We start from the raw sequence: 15,652 nt of genomic DNA, 5'->3' as shown, positions 1-15,652 counted from the left end.
CTCTGCACCCTGCAATGTAACAGAGTTCAGCGTGCAAGGTTGCACCCCCTGGAAGCTGACATGTGTGATAGCCATTGCGTTGGGGTGCAGATGTGCTAATCCAGGCCATGCTTGCTATGTCGTTTGTGATTGCAGCGTCCGTGTAGATGTCAATGGTGTGCTGCGGCGTTCTTAGTTCCAATCTCTTTTCAAACATTTTTCTACCTTCGATGTTTTGTCTGGCGATAGAGCGTTGTTGCCTTCGTATGCCCACTGCTGCTTCCCATGGACTTGTTTATCCCATGCCATGATATGTTTTCCTTGAGTGGTGTTCAACTGGGATCACATTCGAATTTGTGATTCATTGATTATGTCCCATATGGGTGGAATCGTTACGAGCTTGAGCAGGTCCTTGTTCCTCGTGTGCTTCGGTAGCCCAGTGATCGTACAGAGGGTGGCCCTGTGTAACTTTTCGATATCGCCGAGGTATCATTCAGAGAATTTGTACACGGGTGCCCCGTAAGGAATCCTTCCAATTTGACCGCTTTTGCAAGCGTTTGGCACGCTTTCTGACGCGCTCCGCCATACTTGCTCGATATTCGTCTAACCATGTGCAACAGCGGTCTCCATTTTTGCTTTAGTGTGCAAATCCATAGCTGGGGGCTGTTGCAGCTAGCAATCTGTGCTCCGAGGATCCTAATTTGTCCATTGGTTAACGTAATATCGCTTCGGCTGATGTGTAAAGTGATCTGCTTGTTTACATTGGTCGCTTTCGTTCCATCTACGCTGATCAATTCTGTCTTCTCTGGCGAGAGTTGCAGTCCGAGGTTATCTAAAGTGTTGCTAAGGCTCAGGATCGCTGCTTGCAGTTCAGTTTGCATGCTCTGTATGTCGGAATAATCCGCCGCTACCATCCATATTGTTATATCATCAGCATAAATAGTAAAACCGGCTGAAGTGTCTCGCTCAAGAGTTTCTGCTGCCCGTGTCATGGCCAGATTGAATAGCATAGGTCCGAGGATGGAGCCCTGGGGCACTCCCCTATCCAACTAGTAGGTCTTCAGACTCCATCCCGGTGCCTTGCCATGGAGCTGGATTGGTCTGCTTTGAAGGAAGCTGTATGTTCTTTGGCTAGGGTTCCTGGTTGCCGATTCCTGTAAGATGACCTCTTGTTTCCCGTTATCGAATGCTTTATGCGTATCGACTGCAAGAATCTAGTCAGGCATTTGTTTGCGAGACTTGCGACTTGCGGTTGCTCACTCTGGGGAGCAACCAAAGGCAGTCAGTCATGTGTGACCATGTTCGTCCGAAAACCTGCCTGCGCTGAATGCAAACCCGGCTGCACATATTCGATGTAGTGCTGCATTCTTGTGTGTAGCATTCTTTCTATCAATTTGCAGACAGCTAACGTTAGAGCTATGGAGCGTAGGTTAGCTGGTTTCGTGTGGTCTTTGCCCGGCTTCGGTATAGGGTAGACGAGAGATAGTTTTAGTGAATCTGGCAATCGTCTGGATTCTCAGGATTCATTGACGATTGTTAAGAGCTGTTCTTGAGCTTCATTGCTGAGGTTTCGAAGTTCTTGCGAAGTCACTCCATCGTGCCTGGGAGTTGACTTCGTTTTGCCTTGTGCAAGGGCCGCTACGAGTTCACTCAGTATAAAAGGCGTGTCCAGCTCCTCTTTCGCATTGTCGTTCGTGGCACAAGGCAGCGCTTCTGAAGTCACCTCGGCAGCATGTGGGAAGAAAGTGTGGATGACGCGGTCCTCCAGCACGGCAGGTTCTTCTCGCAAAAGGAGCTCCGCGAGAGGAGGCGCACCTTTCTTGCTCCCACGCAGGCTATTTAAAGTCTGCCATAGCCTTTTTAGACCGGATTCCCGGCGAAGCTTCACGCACGTATTGTGCCATGTGTCTGCTTCGAGTTGTTATTGGTATTCCTTGATGAGTCGGTATTGATGTTTAAGGTGCATTAGATCTTTGTGACGCTTTTCTTTATACCGGTATTGCTGTGTGAGGCGGTTGACCTTCCGCCATAGATTTGCAAGGTGCATATCCATGTGAGTTGTGTTATCGCATGGCATAGTTTCTCTGGCTTCTGGCCGTGCCTCTGCTATCATAGCGCTGAATTGTTAAAAGTCTGCAAAAGAAATTTTTTCCCGTAAAAACAAACACCATTTCTCTCCTTTTTCGGATCTTTTTGCGATTGGGCATGATGATTATTGGTAAATGGACGCTTTCCCATGTCGTCGATTCTACGTCCCATTGCCTTTGAGCCCTGGAGTGGCTAGTGTCAGATAGGGCGTTGTGTCTTGTCGCGCGTGCAGCCCTATGCGGGTTGGTGTTTCTGGTGTGTTGCATATGTCCAGCGTTGACATTTCTATTGCATTGTGCAGTATGCATCCTCTCTGGTCAGCTTTGGCGTAGCCCCATGTTTGATGCTTGGTGTTAAGGTCTCCCCTCACTAAAATGCAGCAAAAACAGCAAAATCTTGCTCACTTCAGCAATGCCGTCACACAGCATCGTTAAAAGCAGCTGGACTCACCAATGGTATTAGATCGTTTCGTGACAATAAAAGCCTTCTCAGTAACATATGATTGCTAATTTTGAATTAAATTATTTTCGCTCTGCACTGCACCTAACTGCATTAATTACGCATGGCCTCCAAGATGGCAGTGGCCTGCTGCGCAGCAAATTTTACCGCAGCTGCCATGGGGTGCCACAACATAACTTTTGGCCAGGGCTTGCGCCTGCACCTTACCGAGCCATTGGTCGGAGTCATTTCGGTGCTTGCCCGTTAGGGGTCTGTAGTATCTGGACAATGCAACCATTGGCCGGTGGCCGCGCGGACATAGCTTTACTGCTACAATTTCTCTCAAATCATTACACAAATCTGGTAATTGCAGTTTGGTTGTGGAGAAATCATGTCTAACTAAAAGAGCGGCTTGGCCATGCACTTGTTGGTTTCCTTTGCCCTTGTGTAGTATCGCAGCCTTTTTATTATTTTTTATTTTTTAATTTGCTGTCTTAGTGTGGATCCATTCTGCGTAAAACTTGGACAGTTCCATTAGATGCATATAGGCCGTGCCGTCATCTTTCATCTGCTGGCTTATGCCTTTTAGGTTCATCATGTTGCCTCTGAATATTTCTCTGAATTTCCGTGAATATCGCTTGCATCTGAACTTGTATTGCATTCGTTACTGTCTGAAATTCCTCCTGTAGGGTTCTTTTCGAGGTGCTGGGTCTCAGTGTGTCTTTCCTGCATTAGGATGCTCAGCATCTGCGCATACGCGGAGTCTTGGGCTGTTAGTGGTTTTGACACTGACGGTGCCTGGTTCTGCTGGGTCTGTGCAGGTCCCGCGTGTTGCGACTTTCTAGAGTTTGCCGTGATTTTCTGACTAATGGATCGCCCAACGCGACTGTTGGAACGCGTGCGTTTTTATCGGTCTGCTGGCGTCTGATTCATGTTGCCGTGGCGTTGGCTGCGTATGTCGTTGCTGTGGTGGTAGTCGTGCGAGTATTCGTTGCAGCACTGCTCTCAACTGTTGATTTTCCTTTTTTAGTTCTTTTATTTGTTGCTTCTGGTGAGCGGATAGCATGGGTTGTGTGCATGTTCCCGCCAGCACTTTTTCAGACCAAGTCACTGTCACACCGTTTGTCATATATTCAATTGACTCACGCTCGTAGATATTCAAGAACTCCTGCTTTATATATATTTGCTCTATTTTGAGACTATAATTTCGGTGCAATTACTCACAATACACTACCGGCGACAGCTGCTCCTGCGCAATACATTAGAATAAAGGACAGTGTCATTGAGATATTTTCTTGGCCATTGCATAGGTACAAAAATGTAAACAAGGTTCCTGAATGACGAAGTTTCATTAAAATATTTCTCCTCAGCTTGTTCATTTCACGGCTTTTATACTTTTCATATCAGCGGCATGCACTGCTTTGCTGGTTTCGAACTGATATAGTTCCGAAGTTCGTGTGATATTTTCTTTACTTATTAAATAGACAAAAAACATGGAAGTATTGACATTGTTGGAATCGCACCGCTGGCACGAGTTGTTGGAACCTCCGTGCTGACGCCCGTTATTGCAAACGGGTCGCAAGCCCCAAGGGTAGCGTTGGCCTGGCGGCCTGGGGCACTGGAAGCATCCGAAGGTCCCGGCAAAGCATGAGTCGACTGGTAACAGAACAACTGGTTTATTCTAACATCGCAAAAGAGCGGGCGGTCAGGTCGACCGAAGTGAGAGACGGCAGAGCACGTAACTCGACAGAAGAAATCGGAGCCTCTCTCTCGGCGTCCGGGGGCAGCTGCTCTTATACTTTCGCAGTTGAGGGCAAGAAGGAAGGCCTCGTGACGAGACCACGTGACGGCGGGTACGGACAGACTGAGAGACACGTTGAGACGAGTGTAGTGACTCAGCCGCCGAGCAGGCGCCGATCAGACCTCTTCGCTTCACACTTGGGGAGCTCCTCTCCCCGGCTGCCGCGCTTTGACAAGCGTGGGCACACACACACACACGCACACACGAAGACACGTGGCACTGAAACACGCCTGGACGCGCTTTATAGCCGGCGCGGATGCAACGGACGCCGGGGCTTCCTTCAAAACGGCGGACATTTTGGCCCGTTCGGAGCTGCCGCGAAGCCTCCCCGCCAAGCGCGTCCAGGCGAAACGTAACAACATCGGTTATTTCGGGCCTAAATTTTGGGACGTACGAGTGTATTCTTTTATGAAAAGACACACATTTTACTTGTCTTGACAGTGCGTAGCGTTCAAAAATTCGTTTGCAGCATCTTTGGCAACGGTGATGCACTTATTATTCACGTATTTGATCCCTCGACAAATTTTGTGAGGAGGGGGCCGAGCTGCAACGTGCGCGCCAAATGTTACTGCACTGCATACAGCGTAGAATTTACAATCTCTTGTCAAAAACAGCAAAATCTTGCTCTCACTTCAGCAATGCCATCACACAGCATCGTTAAAAGCAGCGGGACTCACCAGCGCTATTAGATCGTTTCGTGACAATAAAAGCCTTCTGAGTAACACGATTGCCAATTTTGAATTAAATTATTTTCGCTCTGCACTTCACCTAACTGCATCAGTTACGCATGGCCTCCAAGATGGCAGTGGCCTGCTGCGCAGCAAATTTTACCACAGCTGCCATGGGGTGCGACAACATAACTTTTGGCCAGGGATTTGCCCCGTCCCGAGATTTTTGCAGCATCAGATTTCAGATATGAGCTTTCTGCTATGGATCTAACCAGTCAACCAATCAATAAACCATTCAGTTAATCAGTAAACTGAGTCAATGATATATTCATTGAAGCAATCACCCTTGTCAAAAATCAATTTACTCAATCAGACAGTCAATGAATGTTTGACTGAATCCCTTACTCACTGAATCTATAATCAACCGAACTTCTTTGAGGACTATTACAGAATCAATCAGCCATTCAGGTTGACTGGCATAGTCAGCCGATCAGTCAATCAACTGAGAAAAAGACCAATCAGCAAAACTTCATTAGGAACCCTTGTGGATTCACCAGTCAATTAAACACTATACTAATCAATCACTCAATCAATAAAATAAATAGCCTGTCAGTAAATGAATTAACCTCTCCCTTAGTGAATAACTGGATGAACGAATAAATCAATCAATAATATGTACTTATGAATGTGTGTCGCTTCTCTTAGATGCCTCGCTATGACGTCGATGTCAACTTTCGCTTGCACCCTACGAACCTAAGCTGGCTCACTGTCTTCAGCAATTTTTGAAACCATGTGTGTGGATGTTTTGCACAGCCAATGTTCAGTGGCGATAGCAGTGCTCCCATATGCTCACCCTGTGTCGTTATTCGTGGTAGCTGGATCGCCTGAAGAGGCAGCATCGCTTGTTTCCGGAGTGGTGGGGGTGTCGCTTGACATTGTGACTGCTGATTCGGAGGGTTGCGGAGTGGCGGGGTTGTCGCTTGACATTGTGACTGCTGATCCAGAGGGTCTGCTTTCGGCCTTGTCTGGATGTCCCCAATAAAAGCAGCATATAAACATGGTTTTCTGTTTTTCAATAGTATCGGGCACAGCAATGCACAAGTGCTCCCATATAGACTTCCAAGTGTTTCGAGTCTACCATTGCATTTTCTGCAGCATAACGGTGATCGTCCTTACTACTGTGTTGACCTCCTTTGCTCAATCGTGCGTAAGGAGTCTTTCGTTGTAAGAAAATGCTATGTACGCTCTCTTTATGATGCTGTGAAAGCTAGGGGACATTGCAAGCGCAGCCTAACTAAAGTTACTGCATAGTTTAGCGGTTACAAAAAGAAATAGAACAAGCTGTGCAATTGCCTCCAAGTAGGACCTTTCAGTGGAACCTCATTGAAGTAATCAAATAGCTGTGGAACACAGTGTTATTACCACAGTGCTCAAACTTTCCAAAGATGTTCCCAAATTTTTTTTCCAAATATAAATCAAATTCAAATAGTCAGCGCTCGTGCAGTGCGGTTCTCTCTTAAGAAATTGTGTAGTTTTGTTCCCACTGAAAAGTTCATGATGACCACCTACCAACTGGCTCAGTTCACCCTATTTCTAAGGCAAACTGAGAGTTGTTTTTTTGAGAGATTTCAGTATTTCAAAAGCAGTGCCCATCCAGTTACATGTGGTCACAAATATCTCGGAGGTCGTGAGTTACACAGCGTTGAGCGGGCGCCCACAGAGAAGAGTGCGCTGGATGCTTCATGCTAGGTTAGGGCATTTCCGAATGCCTGCCCGATGCAAAGGACATAGCTACAATTTCTCATCATCTTCAATGGGGAGTGCTTTGCTATTTGAGGGCCGAACTGGCAGACTAAAAACAGAAAACACCGGAGCAAACATTTGTAACAGGATGAAGCATGCGCGTGCTGCAACACAAGCCCAGAAATAACTCGCCACATCTTAATGGAACACGAAGGTACTCACCCAGCAACTTCTCCAGCCTACTCCGAGATTCAAAGCTGCATTTTGCGTCCCAGATGGGCAGGTCTGGGTCGCAGGGCAGGCCGAGGCAGCTGCCTGGGAGTTGGGCCTCTGGGCTGACTAATCCCCATCGCCTCCCGCAAGAGGAGAAACCACCAGTCATTGGCTTCAAATAAAGCTTTTGTCCATCCATCACAAAGCAAAACCAGTAGGCCGCGTCCACTTTCCAGAAGCGGCAGGATTCAAAGCAGATGGAAGCACTAACCAGTCAGCGGTTCTAAGGAAGAAAGAAAAAATTAATCGTAAACAGGCAAAATGCTAGACAAATAGGCATGTCTAGGTTACTTTTTTAGCTTAAGCAGGCTAGGTGAATATTGGTCACAGCCGCATTTCGAAGGGGATGCCAATAAATCATCACCATGATCGGTGTCACTGACAAGAGTGCATAGGGCAAGTTGTATTTTTGTAATAACACCAACTGCATTCAGTGACAAGCGTGGCCCACAACTCAGTTGCGCTCGTGCCTCTTTTGCATTGGCGCCTTTGCAACAGTGAAAAAAGCCCAGGTGCCAACCACCAGAAATGTAAAATAAAGAGCGGGAAAACAAAAAAACGATTCACTTTAAAGAACTCACAATCAGTGCAGTTCTCTGCAACACGTTGTAATGTGCGTTTCAAAAACAATGGTACAGCTTTCAATAATTGGAATGTAAGCCAATAATCAGTGTGCAAACACTGTGACAGTTGCAGGAAACAAAAACTTTGATGCAAGCTGTGTCGAAAGACGAATGTCGCTACTGGAAAGCATACACAATAAACTGTTACAAAAAAAGATAGTCCAGATCCCACGTGCTGCAGGAATCAATTTTATACAAAGCAGGTAGCCAACTATCTAGCATTGCTTGGGTTTCTGCAATGCGATACCAGGTGGACCAATGTGTTTGTGCATTGAGCAGTAGTGCGTGTATGTATGTGTGTGTGTGTGTGTGTGTGTGTGTGTGTGTGTGTGTGTGTGTGTGCGTGTGTGCGTGGGTTGCAAACGTACATGTCAATGAGGACCGCAGCATTGACGATGACTATTACACGATGGCAATGACATGACTTCGACACGACCTTATGACATGACAATTGTTGGTGTCTACATATAGTGGATGAGTGTAAGCGAGAGGAACATCGACTGTGAAGTCATCAGTGACTACGTGTCATGCAATCGTACATACCTATGACTACATCATGTGGCGTATGTTAAAACGACGATGCCATTTGTATTCTTGCGAAGAAATGTTAACTCCTGAATAACTTGAGCAATCGTGAAGTCGGTACAAGGTTGCACAATCTCTAACTTGGGCGATCATGAAGTTGGTACAATGTCGCATAATTTTCACGTAGCATACTATGGAAAGTACGGATGAAAGTGGGCCAGTCCCAGATGTAGTGAAGTCTAACACAGTGCCTCAGAGTATGAGAGGAAAGAAGACGAGGAAGTGGGATGGGGTGCAGGCACCGAGCATTTCAAAGCTGGCTTTGGCACAAGAGAAATATGCGTGTGATTGTGGAACAAGTGGGAGGCACTGACAATATCATCCATACTAAAGTGGGCCATCATAAAGCAAAAACCTCCAAGAAGCCCCAAAAAGTTCTTCGTACATCCCTGACAGGTGACAATTACTTCTGGATGGTGCCTAAGCGAAGCTGTAACATGTCTTATAGAAACAGAGTAATTTATGCTGCACTCATGGACACATTGTTCTGTGTTCACATTTTTCGTGTACCTTACTTTTGAAATGCTATTACAAAGATGTACTTAAGTGTGTCCGTCAAATCAACATTCCATCAGTGGTAAAAACTTTCTTTAAATTACATTCGGCAGACCTTCCTGTCAAAACTTGGTTTAAGAAAAGGGGCTCTTTTTCATTTTCATTTTATATCCTTAAAAACCCCTTGCGAGGTATTACGTAAGGGGTGGGAATACAAGAAAAATGGAATTAAAAAATGTTCACAATATTATATACTAATCACTTATTTAGTCCATGAAGGCATGATGAAGTGGTGATAGCAGTGATGTGGTGGGTAAGGCCGTTCCAGTCTGCTTCTGCAGAGGGAAAAAATGATGAGAAGGTGACAGTATGTGCAAGTTGGTGAGTAACATCTAGTGGATGGCTTGCGTGGAGTGATATGCATGAAGGTGGTAGAATATAAGGCACATGGCAAAGTGAACTGGTGTGAAATTGTGAAGTAATAAGCTTGCGATACAGCACCACTGGGTTAGGGTGTCTAAACCTGCTATTGCTTTTAATGGTGTCACACTGATATCATAGGAGCATGCCAAATTAATGAATTTTGTAGGGATTATAGTGCGTTGGTAAGGTAAATCTGGCAAAAATTCCATATGGGTGATGCCATATTTGAGTTTCGACTTAACCAGTGCCTTGTATACTAGTAATTTATTATGTTAAGGAGCACTGTGAAAATTAAGTTTTAGAAATCCTAGGGTTTGATTGACAGATGATGCGATTTCAGCTACATGTGAGCACCAGTTTAGGTCATGTGCGATAGTAATGCCTAGATATTTTAATGCATCCGCGGCATCAATAGGGGACGGTAGTAATTGTGTAAGAGAAGTTGAAACGATTTTGCCTACAGGAAACTGACATTGATTAACATCTAGTAGGGTTTCGAGCAGTAAGGTTTAATGTGGTCACTAATGTTAGTGATAGATGGGTAGATAATGCAGTCATCAGCAAACATTCAAATTTTGGAGGTAACATGTAACGGCAGATCGTTTATATATATATTAACAATAGGGCGGGACCTAATACTGAACCTTGAGGAATGCCAGATGTTAGGGAAGAAAGTCTGAAGTAGTGCTGTCAATACTGATGTTCTGTGAGCGGTCATTAAGAAACATGATAGGCTCCTTTATCAAACACTGTTACAAAATCAAGAAAGATAATGTCTTTTTGTGTGTTAATACTGTATCGTGCTTTGAATGTAGGTCATGAAGGAAAGGTAGCTAATTGAGTGTCACATGACAGGCATTTGCAAAAACCATGTTGTGAGGGGTGGAAAAAGTCACTGCCATCTAGAAAATTAATTGCGTGCGAGTACATAGCATCTTCCAGATTTTGCAAGAGACACTAGTTATGGAAATGGGATGATAGTTTAAGAGTGGTTCACGGTAACACAATTTTAGACTGGAACAACCTTGCCCATTTTCTACATGCCCGGTAGGGTGCCTGATGATAGTGATTTTGAAAACAGCAAGGTTAGATACATTGCGGAGATATACCTTGTTATATTTTGAAAAGCTCCGAGGTGATTTCGTTGTCACCGGCCAATGAGGATAGCTTGAGGTTGTCAATCAGTGCGGATATTCCATCTGGTAAAAAAATAATCTCCCACCTGTAAGAGGGTAGGAATGCAGAAAGTAGGAAGAGGCACATGTGGTTCGGTGGTGAAAACAGACAAAAGAAGCACTCTTGAACATAGTGGCACAGTTGAGGTCGGCCAAAGTTTCACCATCATTGGAAATTCTGACAGCAGGGGATGGCTGGGGGTTCATCACTTCCCAGAATTTTGTTTTATCGGTTTGCATGCAAGGTAAGCCTAAATGAAAAAGCTCCTAACCATGTTGTGAAACTGGTTGGACAGTGAAGCTTTAAACGACATCTGCACCAATTACCCATTGCAACATGGCTTGAAGTTACTCACACGGTAACATTCACATGCAACTTACCTAATTATAAGCCAAAGACATTTCAAAGGCCTGTCATTTGGCTTGTGCTGCTACTTCACGCACCTACAAAGGGCAGACCAGAGAAAAGTGAAATGCACTTAAGCACAGTTGACCACACAGGGAACAACTATATTCAAGTTCTGTGCCGAGAAATTTAAATTCAGAATATGCACCCTTGAAACGATTGATTGCATTGTGCTTTCATCAATTGGCTACGTTTTCAGCTTCACGACATTCACCATCATCCTGCTGCGCTTGTGCTGAGCATCCTGGACACTATGTCCATCTGTGGCTTGAACATGACGCCGTTGTTCAGGTTGTCGTCACTGTTCTCTTCACTGCATGCTGCCTTTTAGCTGTCCTCACTATATGTGGCCTTCTCATAGCCCAGTCGCAACACAAACGCAATGCCTTACCAGGCCTCTTTATACAGGGTGTTTCACGTAACTTGAACCAAGGACTTAAAAACGTGGTTAACTGCAACTGAATGAAACCAACGACATATGGTTTGCCATCATGTGGTGCTCCTTAGGATACATCTTATATTGTGCTTATTAAGTTAATTAACCGAGATGATTATGCAAAACTTTAATATTCCCGTAAGGGCAAAGTGTGTTTCCTTAAGTTGTAGAGGGCATTTCAACACGGCCAATCCAATTTTTTGACCCAACGTACATGCTATGAGGCTATTTTTTTCGCTGCCTAAAGAAAGCGCGAAATATGAAGTAAAACCATGTGACTGCGCTTGTGCGCTATCATATTGCAGCATGCTCAACCTTATGTCGAGTCCATTGCTTATCAGGAACAACGGCGCTTCCTTTTCGTGTGCCACCATCAAAGATGCTGACACACCGTAAAGCCAATGCCTAGAGCCATGTCTGCTCAGTTCGCCATGGTCCATACGTACACTTTTTTCCGCAGTTGAGAGCACTACAATACGGTAGTGCACGAGCAAAGTCATGGTTTTATTTCATATTGAGCAGGCTATCTTTAGAAGGAGAAGAAGAAACTGTATTAAAGAATAGTCCGGCAGTTCTTGCTGTGGTGGCCTCAGGTAACGGCTCGAAGTCTTTTAACGCCGGAAAAAAATCTTTACGCAGCATGTACATTGCCACCAAAAATTGGATCAGTTGTTTTTGAATCCCCTCTACAATGTAACAAAACACACTCGGCCCTAAAGTGAATATTAAAAAATTTGCATAATTTATCTTGGTTAAATAAATAAGCTCGATATAAAAAACACCCTAAGGAACTCCATATCACGGCGGCAAACCATATGCTGTTGGTTTCACTCGGTTGCAGTTAACCACATTTTTTAAAATCCTTGGTTCAAGTTAAGTGAAACACCCTGTATATATCTAACGTAGTGACGTCACATCCTGTGTTACGAGCTGCAGCATCACAAAGCTGCACTTTAGTTTATATTTTATATGGGTATTGATGTCACGCCCTCTGTTACAAATGTCAATGACCACGTTATCATCTATCATTCTTATCATCCATCATCCAGACATGCTTTAACGTGAGAGCGTTAGGGGCCCTGTGTCACAGAAACTCCAGCATCGGCGTCCCTCATCGACTGTCTTGTGAGTAAAAAATCATTCCAAACCACATATACCCAACCATGCACGTCCTCTGTGTAATGTGAAACATCACTGAAACAACTGAATTTCTCGAAGTTAAATGCATCAGAAAAATTGTAAAGTACAACTTAACGCACAACCTACAGACATGACAGAGTCGAATTCTAACTTGAATATACGCCGAAACTCAAATGCAAATCCCTCTTCCAGTGTTTCTACCATTCATAGAGTGGCGTGCCCGGTTCTTCGCAACACCACCCAGGCGGTGCTCGCCTTCACGCATCAGCAGCCAATGCAAGGGCAATGCAATGCCCTGTTTTTGCCAGAAAGCTCGCCCTCCCCCGCTTCTTGCATAGCATTCGCTATCAGCATTTCTCAGTATACATAGAAGTTACATAAGCTGCACTTGTCAGGAAGCACGAGAAACAGTCAGGGATCTTTGAATGCTATAGCATTCCACACTTAAAGGTAAAGCTTAAGTGTCCTCCAAATTTTGTATGCTTTTCTTTATCGAAACAACTTATGCGGTATGCAGTGTATGTGTGATTCGAAAGGATCTGCACACTCTTCACTTCGATTTCAGGCTACGATTGCACTACCTCCAAATTCTAGCTTTTTTTTGTGCCAAAACCACGATTTGATTATGAGGCATGCCGTAGCAGGGCGACTCCAGATTAATTTTAACCACCTGGGGATCTGTAACATGCCTCCAATGCACGAGACACAGGGGTTTTGCATTTCGCCAAATGCAGCCACCATGGTAGGGATTTTATCCCGCGACTTCGTGCTTAGCTGCAGAATGCCATAGCCACTAGGCCACCGCAATGGGCAATTGCATGACCTCCAGCATTGGCCCAGGAAAGAGATCATTTTTGCCCACAGACATGACGAATGCTTTGGGTAGAAGAGGCATACAGCTTTGCAGTAAAAAAGAAATAGCGCTTCTTTTGCCAGATGGCTGTCAAGTTGATGTGTTCTGCTTTGTGGTGTTTTTCCCACGAACTAGAGCCTGGTCTTAGTTTAGTGGAGCAGAACAGAAGTTTATTTTTATTATCGAGTTCTTTCAAGTGCTTTGTTAAACCATGGTCAATTGCCATTAGTGCGAAGTGAGAGTGTATAAATAAACTGTGCAACAAGGTTCTTCATGCTATATTGGAAAAGCAAGCAGTTTACTTGTATCGAGTGATTTTAAAAGCCTGATTCAAATGTGCGGCAGAATGTAACCAACTTGTTGATCATGGCATAACTTTTTTTTTTCTTTTTTGTTTAGGCGGGTGCTTTTCTGATCTGAGGGATGTACTGTTGATCGAATAGAGAAAACAGCGTGAATTACTTTATGGTAGGTTACTTCGTGCTGCTAACAGAGGTCACGCTTTCAGGATGGCTGGTTACTATGAGGTCTAGGGTGCTAGTAGTTTCCTGGGTAACATGTGTTGGCTCGGTTACCATCTGTGAAATGCAAGCACGTAGCGCATATGTTTTGTGTATAATATAACGAGCCTAGCAACTGATTTCATTGCTGGTTGCAGCACCGCTATCGGTGGGCAAGGCATAGTTGGGACTGCAATACGCGGCGGCGTGCTGTCAAAATTACCATCACTCCCATTACTCTGAAGCAATAAAGCATTGCACACCCCGCTGAGTATTTGTAGTGGTGGTGGTTTTCAATAGCTTTGCCGTACATCCACTTTCGCAGAGCCGAGATGGCGAGTCATTATTATTATTATTATTATTATTATTATTGTTATTGTTATTATTGAAGCAAGGCGAGACACGTACCTACCTAGCTTCCTTTCTGCCGCAAATTATTCGCTTTGGAAACCTTCGCAGACGTATATCTGAGTAACTGACACAACAAAGACAGCAAAACAGGATGAACGCGTTCTCGCATTCCTAGGAAGTACAATCTGTTCGTTGGCTATTCGTGGTGATGGTTCATCACCGACGCCCTGTTCATAAAGGCATTCCACGCAGGTTGCGCTACTGGACCACACTGTCAGCTTTCATCGTTACAGCCGTACAAACTCCCAGGTGACTTACAACCAGCTGGCGCCAGTAAAGCGAACAGAGGCGACGTGTAGGCCGATCAGAAGTCAAAGTTGTCGCAACGATAGTGTCTCGAAACGTCACCAGAGAAGGCTGCTAGAGGCACCCACCCCTTAACACCGTGCGGCTTTTAGCGCTGTGTAAATTGCACTATTTTCGGAATCTGACACCACAACAAATGGCAGCTGCTGACACGTAATGAAATCACGCCGGCCGCGAGCCACCCGCGCGCGGAGCCGTCAACTTGTGAAGCAAAGTTTAGCGCTAACGGGTCCGATCTGTGCGTCAATCTGTGGGCAAATGCAGCAGGAATAACCGGTCAGACCATTGAGAGCCGTGCGACTAGGCGACGAAAAGGAACTCACCTCGGTTACTGCCTCCGCGCGCTGCCGCAGGTCGGGTGGCTACCATGAACACGCTGGCCAGTGGCCTTCTCAAACGAGCACAGCATACGTCCGAACGCGCTCTGTCTTGTGCCGTGGTTTTCCCGGTTCCTTCGCGCTACTGCGGCCCACCGAAGTATGTTGCAGGCAGCGAGCGCTCCAGGTATAACACAGCAACGCGCTACACCCAACGATCCTTCTGCTCGAATATACGGACCACACGTTCGACCCTTCCGCACCTCAGAACGCCTATCGGCATAAAAAACGGAACCGCTTTCTACTTATCTATGGCAGAACAGCTGCACCATCATAGAGTGTACCATAAAGACCACAGAGAAAACATTGAACCACTGTGAATTGACTGTAGCGCACCGAGCGGATGTGATTAACTCTTTCCGGTTTCGGTCTTGGGCGCGCGCGTTTTGAACGTTAGCTGGCAGGCGCTTCGCCGGCTGCGCTACTCGGCGCTTTTTTTCCGCTGCTTAATCGCTCGTGGTCTTAATACGGAATCGTTTCTTTAAACAATGAGATTGCGAACGATCTTGACAAGCCTCCATCGAATATGTGCCACGTACAATTTCATAAAGTAGACGCAAAATGTCTTGTAAATGAGGAAGTGTTTATTTCGCTCTACATAAATGCTCGTTCCGGGCTTTTTGTGCGTTCATCCAATGTTGTGGCAGCAGGTAAGCGGCAGTACTTCCCGTACGAAGCTCCACCGGACGGCATCAGCTGAAAAAAGTAAATAACAAGCATGTGTCATTTGGGTATTTAGCCTTTATAGGAATACTGCGCGTAGAGGAGAAACGTGCGAATGTGGTGAATGGGCGACATTACAAACAAAATCAATTACCTTTTATATACACGGTGGCGAAAATACCCGACTCATTCCAAGCCGTACTATAAATTATGAAGAAAACATCCGATTTTCAAACATTCCCCCATTCCCGGGCATTATTTCGTGCACT

The 15,652-nt window shown here is 45.2% G+C and overlaps 1 protein-coding gene across 1 annotated transcript in view; it reads right to left on the bottom strand.

The window, feature by feature from the left end:
- The window catches only part of LOC126539105 (uncharacterized), a 64,221-nt gene extending 49,173 nt beyond the window's left edge, over positions 1-15,048 (bottom strand). Inside the window, exons 1-5 of the mRNA XM_055075190.2 lie at positions 14,667-15,048; positions 10,673-10,735; positions 10,226-10,338; positions 6,940-7,213; positions 5,828-5,999 (exon numbers count right to left, since the gene is read on the bottom strand). Coding sequence (XP_054931165.2) covers positions 5,828-5,999; positions 6,940-7,129 — 362 coding nt within the window. The 5' untranslated portion in view covers positions 7,130-7,213; positions 10,226-10,338; positions 10,673-10,735; positions 14,667-15,048. The remainder of the gene's footprint in view (positions 1-5,827; positions 6,000-6,939; positions 7,214-10,225; positions 10,339-10,672; positions 10,736-14,666) is intronic.
- Positions 15,049-15,652: the final 604 nt, after the last annotated feature.

This window comes from Dermacentor andersoni, chromosome 11 (assembly GCF_023375885.2).
Source record: "Dermacentor andersoni chromosome 11, qqDerAnde1_hic_scaffold, whole genome shotgun sequence".
In the NCBI taxonomy this organism is placed as follows: domain Eukaryota; kingdom Metazoa; phylum Arthropoda; class Arachnida; order Ixodida; family Ixodidae; genus Dermacentor; species Dermacentor andersoni.
Note: the sequence above shows the minus strand (reverse complement) of the source record. Positions and strands in the feature narration are given on the sequence as shown.